The sequence below is a fragment of the Lonchura striata genome, chromosome 3, assembly GCF_050655825.1.
Source record: "Lonchura striata isolate lonStrDom1 chromosome 3, ASM5065582v1, whole genome shotgun sequence".
Classification (NCBI taxonomy): Eukaryota; Metazoa; Chordata; class Aves; order Passeriformes; family Estrildidae; genus Lonchura; species Lonchura striata.
Genome location: NC_140705.1, coordinates 48,514,064 through 48,538,231, shown reverse-complemented (window position 1 = coordinate 48,538,231; position 24,168 = coordinate 48,514,064). Strand labels below are relative to the sequence as shown.

The 24,168-nt window shown below is 42.3% G+C and overlaps 1 protein-coding gene across 1 annotated transcript in view; it reads right to left on the bottom strand.

Moving 5' to 3' along the window:
- DCBLD1 (discoidin, CUB and LCCL domain containing 1) overlaps positions 1–22,105 on the bottom strand; it is a 46,179-nt gene extending 24,074 nt beyond the window's left edge. Inside the window, 3 exon segments of the mRNA XM_021555490.3 lie at positions 6,383–6,595; positions 21,660–21,981; positions 21,983–22,105. Coding sequence (XP_021411165.3) covers positions 6,383–6,595; positions 21,660–21,981; positions 21,983–22,090 — 643 coding nt within the window. The 5' untranslated portion in view covers positions 22,091–22,105.
- Positions 22,106–24,168: the final 2,063 nt, after the last annotated feature.

Sequence of the window (24,168 nt, the reverse complement as noted above, 5' to 3'; positions counted from 1 at the left end):
AGAGTTTGATTTAATAAACAGATGTGTTACATGTGATGAAGCTGAGTAGGTGTTCTCCATATTTCAATATTACTATATCTAGATGCCAGGGCCTTTTCTTCTTTCTGTGTCTCATTAAGTTGACCCAACTGTGGTCTGCTCACTCCAGATTCCTTTTATATATATTTATAAAAAATTCTGCAGAAGAGATATTAGGGGTCTAAGGATTTCAAGCATACTAATTTTAATAGTCTCCATAATTAAACTAACTTTTAATGACTTTCATTTGATCTGCTGGTATGGTTTAGGTGGCTTAAATAAAACACTTTTGTCTCCAAGCAGTATTAACATCCTGCAAGATACATGGTAAATTGTCTCGTGGATATCCTTTGGCTGGCCCCTCTGGAGACTGAAGAGACTATTTTACACACTGTTTATTTTTTCAATGTTAGCAATGGCTTACTGCTTTTGTCTTTCTCATAATAGTGTTGTTTTGCAAATCTGATGATCTTTACAGCATTGTCTGGTTTTATGAGGTTTAGTTTACTTCTACTGTCAACCAGGCTCTGGCACAGCCCCTGAGCTTTCCTTGTTGAATTATGTTCCTTCATTTTTTCTACTTCCCTTAAGAAGTACTATGCCCAGAGGACTGTCTTCTTCACACCAGCTGGCAATGCCTACATGCTGCTTGTTTCTGTAGTTCTTAACACTTTCTGCCTCTTCTGTAAGGCTTTTTCTTCCTTTTAGAAGCAAAAGGATTTCCCTCTTCAGCTACTGAATGGCCAGTTCACTATGCTCATTCTGCTTTCATATTCCTCAACTTCACTTGAAATCTGCAGCTTGACATTTGCAGGAGTCTTTAAGAAACTTGGTTTGGATATTAACTATGTCTTCTGCTCAACAGAGAATCTTCTCCCTTTTTTCAGTCTTTATTTGCAGAGTAAGCAGTCATTGGCAGGCAAGATGCAGCAACAATCCATGGATGTGCCTCTAAAGGATTATTATGTCTTAATGCATTTGTTTGGGGAAAACAGTGTTTTAAATTGTAGCCTTTTCTCAAATAAATCATTTTGGAATTACCTCAGTAGCTGGGGAAGGACGGGGATGAGACGAACACGGATTACACTTGTTTAACTTCAGAGCTAAAACCTCAATGAGAGCGCAAGTCTTTCACAAATAGTTCACAAAACCAGCAAGGATCTGTTGTATCAAAACACCTTCAGTTTCAAAATTCCTCTCCATCTCACATTCACACAAATACTTTGATAAGCAGTAACTCTTCCTCTCCCCCTTACCAAGAGAGGTCCTCTTTGCTCCAACCCTGACACACACATGTGCAGCAGGAACCAGCAGGACCCTGCAAGGACATAGAAAGTGCTGCTCTATGTCCTTCCTTGGAGGATGCATGGAAGGTGCTGTTTAACACTCTGCAGATATGAGATGACAGAGCAGTCAGGATGAGACAGCCTCATTATTCAACATTTAACTCTGTTCAACACAGTCTGACTTCAGGCTGAGTGGTTAGCATTTCTTGTTTCAGGAAAAATAAATATAACTTTTGGTTAACATTTCCAAAGGGTTGCCAAAGACTCCAATAATGGAAAGAAAAAGGTATCTTAGTTAAGTTGGGGAAGTAATCACAACTTTAAAATGGAGCATCTGGGCCACCTGCACAGGCTGGTCTGCCTGCTTGACCTCAGGTGAGATTGCCTCTTTTAATATGGTTGTGGTTTTAGCCAAATCCAAAGACAGAAACACAGCAACAACTAGGAATCATGAGTGAAGAACTGTAGTTTAACAAAAAACAGAGACTAATACACTGACTACAGCTAACAGGAAAAAAGGTCCATTTGATAAAACAAAATGCTGACATTCTTTGTTGCATCAGCCCTTCCAAAGCTGAAAATTCAGGATACTGTAACCACTCAGGTGAAACCCAACTGTTAAAAGTGTTTTGACTGTTAAGAAACTGCTCAACTTGATCTTCAGCAAGAACTTGTCTGGGCATTTCTCTGGGTTTCCTGAAATACCAGAAACAATACAGTAATAACAAGTTTCCTTTGAGGGATGAAAAAGAAATCTGGGCACACCCATTATTCAAACAAGATATTTATTTCAATACATAATAAGGAGTGACTGGTTTGATGAATCCCCCTCAAGTCATAATGACTGGTAAGAGGCATCCAAAGGCACTCTGTACCTTTAGTGTGAGGTGTGAGGAGAAGAAAGCATTTTCAGTAATTTCTCTATTTCACATTAGTTACCAGCTATAAATTATGCAAGAACAAGTCAACTGCACTAACTCTCCAAATTATTACTAGTCACTCAGCAGCTATGACATCCACCCCAGAGGAACACATCAACCTCCTACTGACTGCAAGTGAATGAGGAAGTAAGTAGGCACTTATCTCTTCTTTTGGCTTTCTCTCCAGTCAAGACTGATGATCATCTCACAAAATTAAGGGAAAAAATATCAAGCCATTAGAGATAGAAAAAAGCAAAAAAAAAAAAAGGGGGTCAAAAGAGGTACAGAAATTTGATAGAGATGTGAAAAGCAGCAGACTAAAAAGCAGTTCATGTCAAACTTTTAAAACATTTATGATCCACCTTCATAAGTAGTGCAGATTTTATTCTTGAGAATTACAAGGCTGACATGGTTAATCTTGTTTTCACATATCCCTTTAACTAATTAAAAAATCAGAAGCTCTACTTCAGAGCTCAGTATTTTTAATATGCTCAGATAATGCAATTAACTCAAGAAGAAAAGCATTTTGGTAAAGGCTGCACCTTGTCTGCACTGTGAGATTATGCTCATATTAATTTTCTGTGGGACAAAAAACACCATATTTTAATCTGGTCAAAAACTGTGCCTTTGAAACAGACCATGATGATCTATTTATTTCTCTTAGAGACAACATGTGCAAAGCTGTGCTAATATTTAAATGTTGTCAGACAAAGGTGACTCAGTTTCACCAAAATGGGTGTTAGACTCCCTTTGCTGACTGATGATTAATATTTTCACAGCTACGTCTGGATACAGAGCTAACAGCTTGAAAGAAAAGGCTTGCTACAGGTTCCTTTCTCCAGTGAACACTAAAGAAAATAATTTGCAGAGTAATAACTCAGAGATACGGTGTCAATACCCTGTATGACTCCAGTTTCAGAGCTTCATTAAGAGTATTTAACTATCATCTTTCAATTGCATTATTGGAGAAATATAAATTCAATAGCTGCTTTCACAGGTCCATCAAAGCTGAGAAGTATCAAAGGTGAGAACTGTAGTTCACATTAGTGTTTTAGTTGAGACTGAGAAAGGCTTCAGTAGATCAGCATATACAACAACTGCATGCTTTTCTAGGAATGAATCAAACTCTTCTATTCGTCTGCAGAGTTCAAGGAATGTCCTCAACTTTTGTAAAATCTGCGTGTAGGTGCTCTAATCTGTAGTCACCAATTTACTAAAGTACCATCAATGTTCCCGCTGACATAAATCAATTAATCCCTTCATTTGTATTTAGCAGATTCCCTTTGCTGTATGGAACATAAATACCCCAAAGACAAATTGAGTTACTCCTTGCTGTATTGCAAGAATCCCTGCAGATGGTTATAATGATGAATGAATCACAGTTAAATGTAAAGACTGGAAGAAATCTAAAAGGAAAACAATATCATCTGGAACCTTCTTCACACTAATTTTATATTTGTACACATAATCTAGTATTTTGCCTCTGACCAATTTTCCAAGCTTCAGATACTCCTCAACAGATGTTTTTATTCATACTGACATTCATGTCTTGTGTAGAGCTGAAGAAATCAGCATGATATTTAAAACATATTTCCCTTTGGACCTTATTGTCTTGTAATTGCAAACCTCCTAAATAAAGAGCAAAGGCTGCTCAGACTAATTTGAAACATGAGCAGTATTCACATCGTCATCTTTCACACTTTGCCTTTTAGGTTTTCCTTTTTAAACTGAGGTCAAATACAGGCTTGCAAAATATTTTCAAGTCTCCATCACGCCATGAAAGAATTTTGATGCCTAAGGTCAGTATCTTCTTGGCCAGAGGGAAGATGTTGACCTGCCTGTAGATGTTCATGAAGAGGGAAGGGTTGCAAAGAGATCTGAGTTCAGAAACAGCTATCTAAAAGGACACTTAACAGACTGAATAGATGTAGCAGTGTTTACTCACAGGGCTTCTTTCACTTGTATAAATGCATATTGAAACCCAAAGCTATAGCAAGACTGCTGAAAAAAATTACTTAGAGAAGCCCTAATCTAAGAATTCATGTGTCTTTTAAAACATAAGCAACATAATGAATTTATGCCTATAGAACTATTTCCACATGCATTCTGCATGGATTTGCCTGAATGTAGAACAGACACTCTGTAGGTATGCTGGTGGGAAAGTCTACAGACCAGTAAAACCATTACAGATGGTATATCTGCCTAAACTATAAAACTGGTTTAATCAGATATGACCAAAATCTGCTAATTGTGCAGTTCACTACTGAGAATGCAAATTATAGTCCACATGCATCAGATGTTACTAATCATACTCCACATGCATCAGACATTACTGAAAATGGGTGTGGGAATACTTTAAAAAAATTAATTATGTGGACTTGATTGCATAATACACAGTGATTCTGTGCTTATAGGCTAAATAACTGCAGTATAAATGATGTGAAGATGCCTTCAGGCTGATCTGTAAGGAGTTAGAATTTCAATCAACTTCCAAACTTCATTTTTCACTTCAGAGACAATATGTTGATTTATCCCCATTTCCAAGATTTCAATTAGAAATGTCAAGAGAGTATCAATAACGATTATTCAAAGATATGCTAATGCAATAATAGCCACCTATTTCTTACTGCCAAGTACAGACAGACTGCTTCAGGTGAACACAACTCATTACTTAGTTATGAAACAGCTCACAGAACCATAGAATGGCTTGGGTTGTAAGACAACTCAAAGAACATCTAATTCCAACCCTCCCTGACATGGGCAGGGATCTTCCATTAGATTAGGTTGGTCAGGTCTCCATCTAACCTGGCCTTAAACCCTTACAGGGATGGAGCATCCACAGCTTCTCTGGGCAACCTGCTCCAGTGCCTCACCACTCTCACAGTGAATAAATAAATAAATAACACTAAAAAATCCCAGCACACATGAACAGAGACGTTCCTTATGCCTCTAATCAAGCTCTGTGCAGGCTTAGATATCAGCATGTCACTGCCCACTCTTATTGAAGGTTGTTTCAAGATGTAATACCTCCCCCACAAGAACAATAATTACCTTTACCTTCCTTTGTGAGCAAGCCTTTAATACCTCACTTGATCTTCTCTTACCAGATGAGTGATAAGCCCATCAAGCTGATAAATGAAAGACAATCAACCCTCTTTACTACTAAGATATTCTATGAGATCTCGTCTTCGGAGAACTACATACTTTTCTGAGCCAAGCAGTGAGGTGGAAAACCTGCAGAGGCTTTGTGCAGCTCATATCTTCATCACATTTTTCCCTTGAATCCATTCTGCTTGTTAAGTCCAGGACAGTACATTTAGCCTCAGCTGTCTGAAGGGCTACACAGCCCACTCTCAGCAGGCAAAATTTTATGAACTGTCAATTCATGAGTTTATTCCTACATTGCCGAACTCCTTGCAGCTTTGAATTTAAATTGGATTTCTGAAAAAGGGTGCATGACTTGAAAATCAGTTTGACTCTTCTATAAAGTGCAGATCAAAAGTTTCTGTGACAACTGGTTGGGAAAACCATTTCGAGGAAGGCCTCATGTTCTCCCTGGGGAGAATCCTGTTGCTGTTATGATTGTTTTAAGTGCACAGCTGTAGCAGATTATTTGCTTATCTTCCTGTGCAAATCTCTTACAAGAGCACAGTCTGGCTGTATGCATTTAATATCTGCAAGTATTAAAGCCTGCACATTAGTAAGGTGGCTACCAGCTAGCAATAGTAAAGGTTATCTCCTCCCTGAGCCATGGACTGCCTACAAAAAGAGACACACAGGATCACTGACTCCAAATTCTCACCTTTGTCTAGTTTGTGAGGGAGCCCTTCCTCTACACAAGAAGAGAACAGGGCTGATACAGATCTACAGACTTGCTGTACCAAACCTGTGATGGTCCAGCTCTGCAGGTATGAAGGCAGAGCCCCAAGGAGAGCTGTGCCAGAGCCCCGGCAGCCCCTCTGCAGCACAGCCTGGCAGCACCCGCAGCCTTGGCAGAGCTACACACGGGGACATTGGCTTCCCACACAGAGAACAGAACACCTGAATACAGAAAGGAGGAGGACAGGACAAAGGCTGGCATTTCTTGCATTCTGCTAAGCTGCCTTTTACTCAGTTTCAACAGTTCATACATCAACCATGGCCTTGTCTCCTACATACCATGCAATGTTGAAGAGCTCTGGATGGTAAGGTAGCTGGACTCGCATTTCTGTGATTCAATATCCAGGTCTCCAATTTTCAAGATCAGGCGTTTTCCTGGAGGCACTTGGATTTTCTTTTCACAAAGAGTGTAGTTTGGGTATGTCCCAGGATAGTTCTTGGATGCCAGTGTCCCGCTGTCTTGATACATCACTGTGTGCCCACATCCATCCCCTGCAGTAGGAGAACAGAAAGGAAGAGAAACAGAAAGTATTCCTCAATTAAAAAAAAAAAAAGAAAAGTAAGAAAATACTTGCTACATAATCATGTCTTGTGCACTTTTTCCTTTTAAATAAGTATTTTGTAAAATTCCACCTCAGTTCTGCTGTTGTTGGAACATAGGTAACTGAAATAAACATAGTCACATTTCTCTTACAAAGCAATAGAAAGAGGGGTTGGAAGCACCCATGAACTAGGATGCATTTGACAGTAATGTACAGACAGTGTCTTCTCTCTCTGCCTTTCTGCTTTATAGCCAAACCCTACTAAATCTCTGAAGATGCAATTCCACATGTAAGGAGTAGGATCCTTCCTTAAGTAATTTTCTCCCAGTTATCAGTCAGCATTTTATTTCCACAGCAATAGCCATCTCAGAGAGGGTAACTGAGTCATACATGAAAGCACAGACGTGACTTAACTGCGTACTGTCACAGACCTGACACATTTTATTTTCCTGTTTTCATTGTGCCACTTGCACAATACTAACAGCACAGGGTGAAGACACAAGAGGAACTTCCAAAGTGGGGTGTGCACTGTTAATGATACACACGCTACTTTGCAGCAGCATGCCCAGAAAAGCACGAGCTGGTGCCTCTTTTTCAGGAGGGCAGGGGTCCTCAAAGTGTGTCTTCATGCCAGTGTATAGGAGCCAGCTCAGCTTTGGAACCTTTCCTTGGTGGAGAGGCATCTGAGGAACAGCTGCAGCAGATCAGAGGACAACAGGAAAAGGTGCATGGAAATACATGGGGGGATGTGTGGACTGACATGGAAAACAGGAAGCATCCATAGAGGAGGAAGGAAGCAGGTATCAGATAAGAGACCTTGACTACTAAAAGAAGTAATTTCTACTAACTATTTAAAAGCATACTAGTAACTAAAAATTGGTATGCTAAAGCATAAGCCATTTGTTCTGCTCAATCTTCCAAATAATGGAAATATTTGTGACAGTGGACTAGTGTGGTATACACATACATATAACAGGCAGTGCTCAGTTTTAGGTCATTTAGGGCATAGGCACATTTTCCACCGGAGTCTTGCATACTGTTATCCTTTATCTTGGCAAAACTGAAGCTAATCCAAGAAGTATTAACAAAATAAAGAATCCTGCAGAGCTGGGAATTCACAATGTTCACTTTAACTACCCAAAATTTTCCTTTTGGGGATATTTTGGTTAAGCGGTTTTAGACTGTGCTATTTTAATTACTATCTGAATTTCCTTCCAAAATCATTAGAAACAACAAACTTAAGGTTTTAAAGGATTTTTTAAAAAGGAAAAACTAGGAATGAAGTGTTGAAAAAGAAACATGCCATACCAAGGGGCAAGGGTGGGGGGGGTGTGTGGAAGTGGCATGCTGTGCTAAGATAAGCTCCAAGCTATCAAACTTTGACTTGCTACCATATAATTACACTGCTATTTCATCCAACTCACTCAACTGCTTTTTCACAAGCAATCACATTTATTTTGAAGCTTTGGCATTACTACTAGCTTTGTTGCCTAGTATTTATTTTTGTCATAGGTTCATGCTGGGAATAGAGGTGAAAAGGAGATATAGATCCAAAATCATATCACCATAAAACATATTCAATATGGTTTTTTTCAGATCTCCTTTTTCACATGCTCTAAAAAACATCTGTTGTTCAGGATTTTTAACCAAGCACTATTGATTTTAGGGTGCCTAGGAAAATACTCAAATGAAAGGCAAGCTGGCTTCATGAGCAAATCACCTTTTAATGGAAATTTTTGGCAACATGACTGAAGATATAAAGAACAATATGGTAGATGAGCTGTCAGCTTTCTGAAGAGAGAGGGGTTCATAGAGGTCTAGGCAGTGTAAAACCAGATCACTTCCAGCAGGACACAGGACAACCTTTGATGCCCACGTAGCCAACTGCTGTACAGTGAAAAAAAGAACTGTCCACAGCCTTTAATTTAAACTGCATGCTTCTAACTGTGAGAATTTATTTTAGCTGGAATAAAGAAACTACAATATTGAACTTTGTTTGCAACATATCCTTACTAGGGAAAAAAGGAAAAACAACAGTAAAGTTACAGAACCACATGGGGAAGAACTCGAAAAGCCATAGACTTCACCTTACTAGGCTATGTTCTGGTCTCTGTCACCTTTGTACAATGCCAAGGATATTTTGTGGTGCAAAATGCTGCTCAAAATACTGTAAAGGCCTTGCTATCATGATAAGACCCTGATGACTGTCCAAGTCACAAAGCCTTATATTTCTGCAGAAAGTGTACAGGCAAAGCCATGCATGACAGACCTCAGCCTGCCATCCTCCTCTGTTGAGGTTATACAAGGTCTTGTTCCCAGGAAACTCTTTTTTTTTGTTAAATCTGTCTTTGAGAGAGAGCATTAACACCAGAACATCTTTTGGGCTAGGAAAGCACAAATGCTATTTTCTGACTTGTCACTGGTGGAGCATGGCCATCCAAACACTCCAGCTCAGGAGAGGAAGGCTCAGCGTCAGCCTGCACCTATAGCATCCCTTGCTGCCTCAGCTCTGCCTGCCTGCCATGAAGCAAAAGCTAATGATAAAAGCTTGCTTGCCACAAGAACCAAAGTACTGTCCAAACAGTCAGACCGAGTGCTAGTAACTACTGCTTCTTACAGAGAAAGCTGATTGCAGCTCTGGATTCTGAGTTTCTCAGCAAGATTAAGATTTTTCTTTGCTCTGGTACACTGAAATTTGCCAGAAAACACAGCCAAAAGAAGGTGTCAGAAGGTATACAGGGAAGGTAAAGTGTAGGATCTGACTAGTCAAAGAGAGAATTAATGACTAAATATTAGCAAAAAACCTCACAAATATGACATCACTATATAACATGGGCTCAGAAAAGAAGGCAAGTAGTAAGGAATTCAAGTATATCCCTAGTCACATTATCAAATGTAAAATGTGAGCAATACTGCCATTAGCTTTGTTCATATTATTTTCCACAGTAGATTTTGATTTTCAGTAGAAATGTGTTTGCCAAACTTAAAATACACTGAGTTGAAAACACAACTCCTTGTCCTTATGAAAACTATGGCTTAAACACCTGATGTCACACTCTTTTCTATAGGCACAGCTCTTCTTGATGGAAATATGTTTATGCAACCAGTCAGTTTGACACACTTTCTTGCTGACACTAAATTTTCACTTATCATTACTTCTGAGAACTGTTTTCTATCACCCCATTTGGCAAGAAGCTGTCAGCCTTGCCTCTGACATCCAGGTTTCATCACTTCTCACTGGACAGGAGCAAAGAAACATATTTGAGCACAAGGTACTAAACAACCAGAGAATCTAAACCTACTCAGATTTAATAAAATCTCTCCTCAGCACCAGGAGTTATTGGAAACACATCAAACATGCTTTGTAAAACAGGTTCCCATCGGCACTTGAATCAAGACCAAGATCATGATCTCTGGATCGTGGGCGACCACCTGTTGGCCTGCATGCAGGTTGTGCCATAGATCACACAGCCCTGGAATTAAGGCTGTTTACTGAAGATGAAAATAATCTCCCACGGCAGATGATGGAAGCAACTCCCCAAGAGGAAAGAACCACAACTGGCACCTTCTGCCACAGCAGCAGGCACACCACTCACACCTTGCCCTCTCTCACACACGGTGCTCACCAAGAGCAGTGCATGTTTGCAAATGCAAACCTGGGATCCCACCAGAAGACATCAGCACATGTGGCTGTGGAGAGGGCAAGAAGGGACACCAAGGGGCTGGCAGGTATCCCCACCCTCAGACACACATGTAATGGATGCCTGTGGGACAAGGTGGAGAAGCAGCTCCAAGCATCTGTGTCTGGGCTAGGTCTGACCATGGCTGCTGGTCCACAGGCAGGAGGGCCTCCTCCAGGATCTAAGCTGCCCAGGAAGGACAGAGGTGATGAAATCACTGCCCACAAACAAGCTCTGACCCCATCCTGTGAGCTGCCTGGGACACAGCCCCTGATAGATACTGGGACTTTAGCAAGATGCTGGTGGTGTCAGAAGCAGCACAGAGATCCCTGAAGATGATGCTGGTTCCTTCAGGTACCCTCCTGTTACCCAGAACCACCTGACTGGAATGACTGTCTCCTTCCATCCCTTCCTAGGCCCAGCACACAATCCGAGCCATGGTGTCTCACTCCTCCCCCCCTGGGCTTTTCCACCCCTTGCTGCACACACGTGTGGATGCACACAGTGCCTTCATGAAACCACTCAGCACATTCCCTTCTGAGATAGGCAAAAGGCTACAGTTTTTCAAATAAGTGCTCTGAAGAGTTTTCACAGGCTGCACCTTTCAGAAACATGTTGATTCGGCCAACTACAAAACAGGTACAGAGTATGATATCAAAACAGTTTCAAAAGCATCACTACAATATCCTGGCAGCAAACAGCTGCTTTTTCATCCTTCTGATTCACCCTCATGAAGCAATTCATACCAGCCTTGGCCTCACTCCAGTGCTAAATACGTGTTATACCTAGGTGTGATCACACACTCGGCCTGCGGCTCCCTGCCCTCTTCTATTCCATTGGACGAGCCCTGTGGGGCCCCAGTTTTTCCCACTTGGTCTCCCTGATTACAGACTTCTTCTAGCTGATGTCCCTTGGCTGCCCACTCTTTCCCTGCCTCCTCTCACCCAATTTGACATCCTTTTGAAAGTCACCTTCATGGTGGTGCTTGGGAGAAGGCAAGCTCCCCCTACTCCACATGGAGGGCAGGGAACAGAGTTGTTGAGAACTCATGGCCTGTCCTTCCCCCTTTCTACTCCTTCATTTGAGAGGAGAGCAGAAAACTGGGTTTGAATACTAAAATCTGAATCCAGCCAAAAAAATCAGCATTTTCTGAAGAGCCACTGCAGCAAATGAGCATAGCCAAAAGGAGCAGAACGCCACGGAGTCAAGGCTATAACTCTGAGAGCTCTGATGAGAAGCCCCACAAGGAGAAAAGAGATTTGTCTCATCTTCCACTTTGCTTTCACTGAAGTAATAACTTCAGCTTACTAAAAGCTACAATAATAACTGAGTCAAGGAGTTTTGCATCTGTGCTTGAAATAAGATTTGAGTTATGCATAAGAACAGACAAGCATCTAAGAAAGAAATCAATTCCTTCTAGTCAAACCTGTGCCCTCTCTGCTCAAATGGGACAGAAGAAAAGAGAAAATCCAAGTTTTCTTGGCAGACGACATCCAAATCCACTGCAGTGGTCTGAAAATCCTTTAGGTTTTCATACAGCAACTCTAACCTTAATCACTAACAGAACCAGGTATGCGGCAAACACAAATGGGTTCACACCTTCATTGCTTTCTCAGGTGATGGAGTAAAATGCAGGGTTAAGTGCTTCATCTCTAACCTCTCCACTGCCAAACGTGTGTCAAGAGCATCAGCTCTTTACTGCGCCATTACAACAGAAGAGACACCTCCATGCAACCAGGACCTAAATAAACCCTTCCCTTCCACAGAGAATGGTGAGATGTCAGATCTTTGTGCTTTTCCTGGCAGTGAGCTCAGACAAAGGGCAACACCACAGCCCTGATGCATTGCTGGACAGGTGAGAACCCCCAGACCTCCTTCCCAGCCATGCTGGGGTCCAGAGCCACAGGCACCATGGGGAGGTAGAGGGAGAAACACATTTGGGAATTTCACAAGCCCCTGGATTCAGGGCAGATGCCATTTACACCAGCCAAGCAACTGGCCAAGCCCTTCTTTAAAAGCCTGTAAGACCACAGGAGGATTTTTTTGGAAGTCCAGCTTTACATTCTTCACAATATTTTGTGAATACAGGAAAAAAAAACTATTTTCAAATAATGAAAGAAACCATTAAAAATTAAGGCAAGTCTATAATGGAAAAAAAAAAAGTGACTGTCATGCTCCATGGCCTTCAAATTAGTATTAGTATCTTTTTAAGGGAAAAATTCTCCCACATCACAGTATGCCCTATTGCAAAAGGAAAAACAAATAGCACGTAAATATTTTCTTTGAGTTGCATTTTAATTTAACTCCATTAGGAAGTCAGGAAACATTTTATACTCTGTGCTGCAACAGTTCCTGAGGACACTTATTTCACTGCCCAAACTAACCAAGTGGTAGCTGGCAGGAGGACTGAGAGCAGGAAGGGAAGGTAGAGCAGCAGAAGAAACAAAGGAACACTGTGGAGTGCTGGTTTTATTGCCCAAATTATTTACTTACCAACTTCAAAGGGATGCAAAAGGAGAAGGAGGCCAAACAAACCACAGCATGTTTTCCCCTCCTCTTCACAGACCTTATTTATTGTAATGTCCCTCTTAAAGTAGAAATGAGAATGAAGCAAATGACCTCCAAGTGGTTCTGTGGCAGTTCCATAAATCACAAATTCCCACCACGTGCCCAACTGCAATCACCCCCACAGCCATTCAGACTGTGGCTGGGAACTGGCTTTCCTCAGGATGTCCCCTGCAGCCAGCCTCATAAGACGCTCTGCCTCAAAAATATGAAAAGTTATTTTGGTAACTACTTGGATTGCCATCATCAGGAAAAAACCTCCTGACAACCCTTCTGAATCTCTTATCTAGCAACGTAGCTTACATCCATATCATCATTTTTCAAAGTCTGAGTTTTTTAGCCATTGCAGCACAGCCATCTGGGAGGAGCCAGGGAAATCCTTCCAGCTACATGGCAGTGTCTTTGCAGGACTGTTACAACTGACCTGGACAGCCTTTACTACCCCAGAAACCTCTCACCTTTGCAGAAGTTCACAAAGACAAATACATACCAAGATCTGAGATTTTATTTATTTAGCTGCTAAAAGGTCAAAAGAAAGCAGATATCTCCTTATAAGAAACTTCTTCTATCAACATGAAGCCATGTCCACTAAGCCAGAACTTTACACTCAGCATGCAGGTTTAAAACCTGAACAAGTAGTAAAGTCTTTCTTACACTAACACAAATGTGAATCACGATCTGGTTCCACTGCAATCTGTGAAAGACAGACAGTACCAGAATACATGTCAAAAATAAGTATGTTTTAGTCACTGCTTCCAGGACTTAGGCACTATACCCAAATGTAGCCCACCAGAGAAGCGAGTGTCTGCACTGGAATTTGCTTTTCAGCACTCTAAATACAGCACTCTTGAGCTTGTGGGTGTGAGAAAACTTCTATGCCTTTTTAACTGCTGAAACAAAGGAGATTTGTAATTTATTTATGTACTGTATGGTTTCATTTAAATATTTTTCAATGGTTTCCTTTTATGTAGGTGGCATATTGCTGTGACTGACCACCTCAACATCTTATTGTTGTGCAGGTCTGGACAGATATGAGAATGGAGCTACACATGTATGGAAATTTCAGAGGAATCTTAGAGTCCCATTTTTGCAAAAGGGAAACTGTGTTTTCTAAATAACTCAATGATCACTATGAGATACATGTCCTTATTACACACCTCAAGTGCAGAGAAGGCACCATTGCCAAGCACTTCTGGTACCTGCATGCTCAGAAAGAACTGGGAAGGACTATCAATAAATGGGAAGATGGCTACATTTCTCCACCAGCCATGTGTGCAGAGTAACTCAGGACCCTGGTGATGGTTCAGAGCTACGAAGGCTATGAGAAGCAAATATCCCACAGACAGCAATTTCTTCCCTGCTCCTCTGCCTACAGCATCCCAGAAATGTGTCAACAAGACAGGGCTGGAGCAGGAGATGGAGCTCCCTCCCACCCTGTGCTGGGCTGTTCCTGGGCTGGGCAGACATTTTGCCATTAGGGCATCTCCTCCAGTTCTGCTGACTTGCGGCAAACATGAAGTTGGATTTTTATTAAGGGCTTTTCAGGCAAAGTAGGAAATGCTAATCTTAACTAAGAGTCATATCATATGTATGCAAATTGTTTGCTCTACTTTCTCCATCTGTTTTCTTCCCAGGTTTTTCTCTGCGCTGTGCTTTACTGGAGATTAACTTACAGTATATTGCACCAAATTTGGACTGTGTGGGAAACATATGCTGCAAGCTCAAGGCCAGACTCGAATATTGGGTTGCACAGGAATAGGAATATTCACAGCAGTGCTAAGGACTGACAAACCCACAGGGACAGGAAATTCAGAGACACCAGGGTAAGGAGAGGCTGAAGCAGAGCTGTTCCAGTTACAGTAGCAGGTGGGAAGGCAAGATTTCAAAACAGTTTTAATTTGGGCAAGAGGAAGGGGCTGAACATGAAAGAACGAAAGCACACACTCCCCTCATTTTAATATGCAATTACCTTGTTAGTATGATACATGTCGAGCAAGACAGTTATCAATGATGAAGAATGATCTTTTTTCTAGAAATCAAACTTGTCCTGACTTACTTGAAATATCATGCATCCACCTTTTGTGCCTGTATGCCTAGGTGAAATATGTCATTTGTTAATAAGAAAGGACAAAAGAAAGGTTGATACTTTTCTCAAAGTGTATTATACAAACACCCCATTATCCCTAAAGTGTAAATCAACAAATATCTCAAGAGAAAACAAATTGGTTTGTGATGGAAACAATAATTGTCATGGATCAGCACAAAAAAAAAAAAAAAAGAAAAAAAAAATCATGTCTTTTGACTCAGTGAACCCAGTGTCTAAGAAACTATTTCCTCCATGGTTACTGCAAACTAACAACAAATGTCTTTTTGCAACCCCAGTAGAAACCGAAGCAAAATTTTACTGAACTGTGATAAAGAAACAATCAAAGAACTACTCTGACCTGATGCACTGAAAGCAAGAAATGCATTTTATCAGTATCGTCCACCAACCTGCTTGATACTCATCCTCAAGGTACTAAACAAAATGGTACATGCAGAAGCTCCATAAGCTTTTGTGATCTTCCCAATTCATTGTTACATATAGTCACTGTGAAAGATATTTTAATTTAAAAAGGGAAAAAAAAAAAAAAAAGGAAAGCAGCTACGTCATTACTTAAGTACTATGGTGCTGGTTGTGGCACTGCATGTGACCCACAGCATCATTTCTCTGTCTTCCATGACACATTTAATGCATAAAAGGTATTTACTTATGGATGTGGAAAACAGCAGAGTATATTTTATGTCACCCTCTGTACTCCACTTGTACTGAAACTCCGTAATTCCATTTTGACCAGATTTTGTTGATTAGCAGTAGTATTAAACAATAACTTTCTCAAATTTTGAAACATGATGCAGTAGAAAGGTCTGAACACTTTTTCACTCAACCCAAGAGTGAATGTCTCAGTGTAACTGCTTCATTTGATACAGTTTTAGTTTGCTTTCCACCTACAAAACACAGCAACTAAGTTTCATCTAAAAGAATAGTGATTTAATTTTCAAAACACAAGCGTTAGCAAGGACCATGAGTTTAAACACGTCTCTTCTGTCTGTGCTAAAATACTAGATCAGTAAGTGCTGATTCCTTGGGTTTGAAAATGCTAACACGACTGCTTAAAAAGCCTTCAGTAGCTCAGAGGCATTTGAACTTCAATTCCCCTGTAGCATGCTGACATAAGAAACATGGGCTAATACAAACCCCTGCCTTTGGGAGAAAGCTGACACAACAGGGAAGGAACAGCTCAAATGTGAGCCATGAACCTCACTGCTAAAGCATCCCAGCAGAGGGAGACCCACAGGACAATTGAATTAATTTTATAAGTTAAAATATATTTTTGCAGACCTGGAGGACCAAGTGTGGACTTTTTTGTTGTTGTTGTTATGAGTTCATTTTACAAGTGAGGCATTGCTGACTATTAAGATAAAAACAACATACCAACACAGAACTGGTGTGGCACCAGAGCAAAACACGAGTGAATTTCAGCCAGAAGACACACATCTCCTTTCTGCACAGTTAGTGCAGCTGCAACAACAAGGCTCAGGCACATAACAAAGCCATTCTGTTTGGGTGGGTGAAGAAATCCACCTATGTTTCCAGCTTTTTGAAGTCTCTGCTGCTACTCCATGAAGAAAAGTTTTGTTTGATTTCTGACAGGACACACACAAGCCTTTGTATAGCATGAAGGATCACATCCAGAATTCCCCATGTGTTTTTGTAATTTGAAATAAAACAAACAAACAAAATTTTTATTCAGTAGACATGAACATCTGGAAGATGACATCAACATGACTTCAACTTTAATGTCAAAGCCTTAGACTGAAATCCAATATTGTTGAACAATTTGTGGTGGAAATGCCAGAAACTTGAACATCATGGAAAAAAACTGTGGTGGATATGAGGTTTCTGCAGCAACTGAAGGAAGAAACAAAGTTTTAGAGTTTAACTAAATGCCTGATGAACACTTATGTAATTACAGATGTAGCTTGCACTGAAATGCATGATACTAAATACAAAAGTGAACACCCTGGTCCTGTGGAAGGCCTGGGGACTGGGTTTCTAACCTTGTCCTGCTCTGCTTTCCCTATTTATTTTCCTGTCCCTCATTACAGTTGGCTTGAAAATATCTTCACTGAAGCTCTTTGGAGATGGGCAAATACTGCACATCATGGGTGCCCTCATTCTTCTTTGTGCCTATGTGGGAGAGCAGAATGGAACTGCCACCAGACAGCAGTCCCACCCCATCAGGGAAACAGAAATAATGAAAATGGTCACAGTGGGACTGGAAATCTTGCTCAAAGAGGATGAGAAAGTACCACCACAACCAAACTAAGCCTTCAAGTTTTGGAAGGAAACTCCTGAGAGGCAAGTCCTGGCTCTGTCAAAAGAAAAGACAGGGAGAGAGGCAATGAAAGCCCAAAATGCTTCCTCTCCTCAAAACACTCAGCTCCCAGGCCTAATTATACAGGATCAACAATCCTAACCAAAACTACTGGCAGCCTCTCCCTATGTACAAACATACAGCCAACCTCAAAACTGTGGCTTTAGCACTCACACAATTTTCACAGGCAAAAATCAGTTTAATTAGATAGTTTGTATTTTCTTTTGAAAGCAAAAATGAAGGTATCTTTATACTCTTAAAACTAGTCAAACCACTATCCTTTTTTTTATTTAAGCATCACTGTTAGCTTGTCCCAGTTTGAAGTTTCCCTCTCCCAGTTGTAACACTAATTAAACCTTTTGGGGAAGTTGTGCGCTCATCCTTATGCATTGCTATTAATACTTTTTATTGCAGTTAGTTGGGATCCAACACCATTCCACTGAACCCAGTCAGAAGGATTTTATTTTGATTTTGTCTGGCTTGTTTTATTCTTAGCAGATGGTGCAAACCCATATGTTGATGAGTACATGCCACAGGAGAGCATCTGATCTGATACAGCCAGCCCCAAACTACAGTGATGTCTGTGCTGAGGACTTCAGTGCCTGCCACCACACAGGACCACACTTTTCAGCACGGTGTGAGAGCTCAGATGGGCTTTCAAAACTAGACTAGTCCTGCTATCTAAGATACTTTTGAAAAGGTACCTTAGGCATCTCTATAGAGTAGCATGACTGTCCTCAAAATTGGTGTTTTTTTCAAGCTATTTTTTACCATGCTACCCACGTAACTCAGGTGGACTAAAGGTGACACTTGTATTTGATAAATATAAATAATTTTTTTTGCATATGCAAATCAACAACTAATTTTCATGAAATATGATTTAACAGCCATACAAGTAACAACTTTCCCAAAGCATCTTTTTCTCCCCGCATTGTCAGAGAGACTCCTGCTGCCCTCCCTGTCTTTGATTTGTATGAAATACATCCCCTGATAACCTAAAGAGAAGTACTTATGAAGAGCTTAGAGCTATTTATAGCAAAGTCTGTGTGACTGAAAACATTGCAGTTTTTCTTGTGTTGGGTACTTGCATTGCTGATGAACTGCAACTGGAAAACTGTTGCCTCCCTCTTTAGCAATTCTAGTCAGCATTCCCAAGGCAAGAGAGAGGGAGCCAAGGAAGGAAACAGACATAAGGACAAAACGCAAACAAACTGAAAATTTACCAATCACTTATATTCAGAAACTGAAGGGGAGGGAGGGGGTTTGGGTACAAGAAAGACTCATCTCAATCTGCATTTCAAACTGCTGGAAATGGGCATACAAAGTGGATTAGCATGATCACACCAGTATTCTTCAGCAAGGGTTTTGTGCAAGCCCCTGAGAACAGGCATAATCTCTCGTAATTACTGGATACACTGTTGTCACATTAAATAACAACCTTTCCTCAAAACATAGAAATCTACTCCCCATCAATTCTTCCAACTGGGCATTGGGTGTAACTGTCAACAGACCCAGGGATACAGCAAGCAAAGCTCACTCCTGGATGCTGATCTGCAAATCCCATGTGAACTAGTTTCATAGCTGGGTTTTATTTGAAGTTAAAATAAACAAGGTACAGCAAAAGCAGTGGCTTAAATCTTGTACTTAACAGATTAAAATCACCATTCCTCTTATGCCTTCCTACAAACAAACCTTTGGATCAGTTTTAAGTCTTACTGGTCAGAAATGCAATAGAAAATGAGTCAAAACTCTGGAAAACTCAGATTCAGCTCTGATTTCTGCTGGTCACAATTACATGGATCAAGGTCTTCCTCAACAACACCAGAAGAAAAAACAAGGAATGGTGAAAGGCAAAAGATAATGTGCTCAGCTTTGGCTCCCTTCTGCCTTGGATTCTAACCACTGGAGGAGATTTTTAGAAGAGATACCAGGATATGGGATGGCTGTGTGAGGCTGGCAGACAAGGAACAAGGTATATTTTGTAGTTGTCAGTAAAAGAACTGGCAACAAACCCCAGGAGAAGATTGGCGCACAGCAGAATAAAAAGAGACAAGAATTGCCTTTTATTATGAATCCCAAAGCTATATATTACTCATGGACAGTCACAGATGTAGTATTTGTAGGTAAGACCTACTAAGCCTATAAATATTTTTTTTAATTAAAATAGTTTCCCTTGATGCTCAGCCTTTCTTTTTATGATTTTATGGACAACAAAATTCCACATTCATAGATTCCTCAGACAACACATACATTTAATATATTTTCAATAACAGAAAGAGTGCTGACACCTGGACTCTACAAACCACACTCAGACACAAGCCATTCTCTGAAATAACCAAGCCACAGTGAAAAAAGGGTCTTTCCTTAATTTGAAACCAAAGTAAAAGAACAGAAGCTATAACTGCCATTTCATCCTTGTTCTGTAGCACCCCTCAATAAAAAGTTAAGAGAAAGTAAAGTCAGCTCACGAGGAGTCAGAAAAATATAATGCTTCATTTTTAAAAATGTATCTTTTAAAATCAATATATTTAAACCAGTGCATCTTTCTTTGAACCAGCTGGTGGGAAATACCAGTGGTGATGAGATACAGAATTATCTGAAACTCGAGTCTGATTCACTCTGGCACTTCTCCTGCTCCATTACAACTTTTAAATCAAGTCAAGAAGCTTGTGTAACAGGAAGTTTGTATCCACTTATCGTTATCGCCTTTCTACACTGGTGTGACTTTAGAACACTTAGCCCCTAATTTATAGGGTAATAGTAATAAATAAACACATAAGAACTTCCCCCGTGGAGAAATGAAGTGTGTGTCGTAGGAAATCAACATATTTTCTGCTTTCTAGACACTGGACAGATTATCTTGTAAATCTGAGTTTGGTGCAAAGAGAACCAGGCAAAATAACACTTGTGTTTCCATTCTGTTGATTTGATAGTAGAATCATTTTTAACATAAATAAAACAAAAATGCTTTTACCAATTAATTTGGGAATATGGACAAGAAGGGACATTCATACTTACTACTGTGTTACTGTATGCACAAAACCCCCCTGAAATCCCAGCAGACTTACTATTACTCGCTTGCACCCAAATTACTTTCTTCTCCCTGGCGTCATTGAGTGAAGGACAAGCATTGGTGAAAGACAAGACACAAAAAAAAAAAAAAACCAAAAAAAAAAAAAATTATGTAAAGAGGGGACTACGGGAATGCTTTTTTCTTTGCTACATATGTTTCCTGGGACGTATCAAATTGGAATCCCAGCACAAGGAGGACAGAACAGCAAAACTACCAAGAAGCTGGCAAGTGGCAACACGGCTCATAACAACTTCTCCCTTTTGTGGAGATGCGTATCAGAGGAGGTTATGGGAAGAACAGGTATAAATCAGCCGAAGTACTTCCTGCCAATATACATACAATGCCAATGCCTGCATCCAGCTAACGCACAGCGCTGGGCTCTGGAATTTGCAGCCAAGTCGGAACATTAATACCGGACTGCTAAGTTATCTGGATGCATTGTCAAGATCATTATGATGCTTAGTTTTCAGTACTAGTTATTTTATCGGTAGCTGCCAGTGAAGTCTTCTAAGACGGAAGCATCAGGCTAGGCAATGCAACAGCCAAGAGGCTGCAACTCCGCGGTCAGAGATGTCAGCTGTACTGGTAATTTACACAGGAAGCTTAAAAACACAGGGCAAAGAGAATGGTACCCGCACTCTTACTTGCAACAAACTGCACTACCACAAAAAGGCTCGTAACATCCCCTTGAGATTCCTACGAAACTTTGTGCCGGCACCAGTATGGGCATTACACTTTCTCCTCGAGGCACAGGAGAGCAGAGCAGCCGGTACACGCCTGTGGCACAGGGGTGCCGGCCCCAGCCCCAGCCGCAGCCGGAGCAGACGCGGTGCTGCCGCTGACCCAGCGCCGCCCGCCGCGCCCGGGGCTCCCGCCGGGGCTGGGGAGGCGCGGCCACGCCGGGCGCCCAGGTGGCCTCACCCTGCCTGCTGCACGCAACTCGCCGGAGACTTTTTCGCCGCTTATCTGACTTACTATAAAAAATAAAAAAATAAAAAATAAAAAGTCCTAATCAACAAAGATCAAGAAAGTCGTAGTATACATGCACCGTAACGCTGGTTACCACTTTAATCTCGCAGCTACTCAGACACAGGGATAAACCCGGCGAGGATTAACCAGGTCAGCTATATACAGCCCTGAGAGCAGCTCAGGCTACGCTCCCGCAGAGCAGCGAGGCGAGGACGGCGGGGGCAGCCCGCCGCACCCCTCCGCTCGCCCCCAGCGCGGGGAGCCCCGGGGCCGCGCCTGCCGACCCTCCTCGCCCGGCCCCGGACTCACCCAGCGTCTCCGCCCGCAGCCAGAGCGGGGCCGAGGCTCCGAGCAGCAGCGAGAGCAGCAGCGAGGGGGCGGCCCGCGCCCCCCCGGCGGGGCCCATGGCTCCGGCTCTCGGCGGGGCGGGCGAGGCACAACTTCCCCGCTTCCCTCCTGCTCCTTTCTCTTCCTCTCCTCTTCCTCCTCCTTCTTCTTCTCCTTCTCGTTGGGGCGGCTCCGGAGCCAGCCCGCGCTCCCGCGGAGGGGGGCGGCCACCTCCCGGCATCCTTCCCCCCCGCAGGTGTTTCTGCGGAGGCGGAGAAGGGGCCGTGCGGGGCTGCCTCTGGCCCCGTGCCCCGCCGGTGGCCGGGCTGCAGCGCTGCCGCCTCCCGCCTCCCCGGCCTGGGGCTGGGGGTGGAGAGAGGAAACGGGAGAAGGGGAAGCGCCACTATTCCCATTGGGCTGCCGCTCGGGGTATCTCCTCCTCCTGCCGTGGACCGAGGGGCTGGCGCGGCCCCGCCGCCCCCTCCCCTCGCCGAGTGCTGCTTCTCCCACCCACCGCCGCTCCGGGGTGCTGCACCGGGGTCGCGGCGTTTCCCCAAACCCATGCGCCCCCCAGCATCGCCTGCGAGCCCCCGAAGTTGGCGAGCCATGTACATGCCCACATGCATGTATACATGCACTCGTATATACGAGCATGTTCCTGAGGAAACAGGATTATTTTGCCGTTCGCAGGCTAATTCCCAGGCGTCGCTCCCGCTGCCGCGGCGGGAAGGGGCACGGGGATGCCGCAGGGTGTGTGCGCGGGGCCGGACACGAGTGGGACCGGCGAGCAGCGGGAGCGTCCGGCCCCTTCAGCACAGCTGGGGTCGTGATCGGGCTTCTCGGTCCTGAGGAAGTGAATCCATGCAGGTTTGCAAACCGTATGGTTAACCTGTGCCAGCACTGTCTGTTACAATTATGGGCGGAATTGAATAGGAGTTTTCTAAAGTATGCTGTGGGCATCTCTCTCTCTGCGTGGGACCTTGACTGTCTGGCTCTGAAGAAACTTGTGGCACAGGGAGGGTTGCAGATGCACGACAGGGAACACAGTGCCAGCAGCTGCAGTAGACCCGAATGTTAAACAGGCCCCAGTGGTTTGCCTTTTAAAAGTGCGCTGGAGAATGGAAGGTGGACTGCCTGACTCTGCAGTGTTTTCAGGGATGGGTTGCTGTGAGGCAGGTGGATTCACGCTTCTGGCAGGTCAGGAACACTGTGCTACTATGCTAAAATGAAGTACAGAATTAACTTGTGTGTCAGAGACGACATTGCTCGATTTTATATTATGTTAGAAAAAGTCGAGTTTGATAAACCTTTATTCTAATTGAGCTCTTGTTTTGTAAGTGTTAATGTCTGTTTTTTTAACTTTTCAGACACCATATGTGATCATGCATATTTTTTGCCATGTACCCCGTACAATATATTCTTGGTATATGTATTTAACACACGTTGTTAGTATTTGAGACTTATCCTTCTTTTCAAAGGAGAATTTGAAATCTAGACTAAAATGTTAGAGATGATATAAGGCAGAGAGAGTGTTAGTGCAGCAGTTTGGTGGTCAGACTAATCCTCACTACATTTTACCAAAAAATGCCAGCATCCTTCTGGCTGAAGGAGGTTGGGTGGGTCACTCTCTTCAAGACTCTGAAGGCTGAGAGACTTTTAAAGAGGAGTGTGCCCATGTGAATAGAAGTGGCCTGTTCTTGTACTTGTCTCACAGATTGTCAGGAGCAAATCCATACAAATGAGGGTGATTATGAAGACAAAGCGGCCAGAAAGTCAAACTCTGCAACAGCCTCAAGACTGAATTTAAAGACCCCACAGGAATGGTGAAAATATTGTGGTCACAGAAAATAGCTTCCCAATACCAAATTGTGGTCCAAAACCTATAAAGGAGACTCAGCATAAATGGAAACATGAGAGAGAGAGATGGATAGGATAATACATATGTTGCAAAACATTTATCATCTTTGAAACTGTGGTAGCTGTTGAAAAGCAATATAACAACATATGAGCATGCATTGTTATGTATTAGTCACAACAGGCAATCAAAACCAATCAGTCATTGGGTTGGTACTGGGAATTATACTGATTTGTCATCAACTGAGATCTAGAATATATTCTCTAGTAATAATGCCAGGTTCTAGTTATGTTTGTCAAGAGTTATCATAAATATGGATAGAACAGTCCTGCAGGTCTTTCCCAGCTAACCTTAGAGAAGCAGTACTGTGATAAACTGGCTTTAGTGATCTTGGGCAATTTACTGTGCAAAACACTTTGCCATGGAGCTTGCAGGTAATGTCACTAGTGCTGATCTCTCCACAGAACTTGGATGGTTGGTAATTGGTAGAGGCAAGTTAGGAGCCTTGGAAGGCCAAAGCAGTTTTTGCCTGTCACACAGCTCCAGGGGCTCAGAACAAGGGGGAAGGTATGTTGATAGATACTATGAAAGGAGGCTTTCTTCATCTCCTGGACGCTGGAGGCCCGGCAGTGCCCT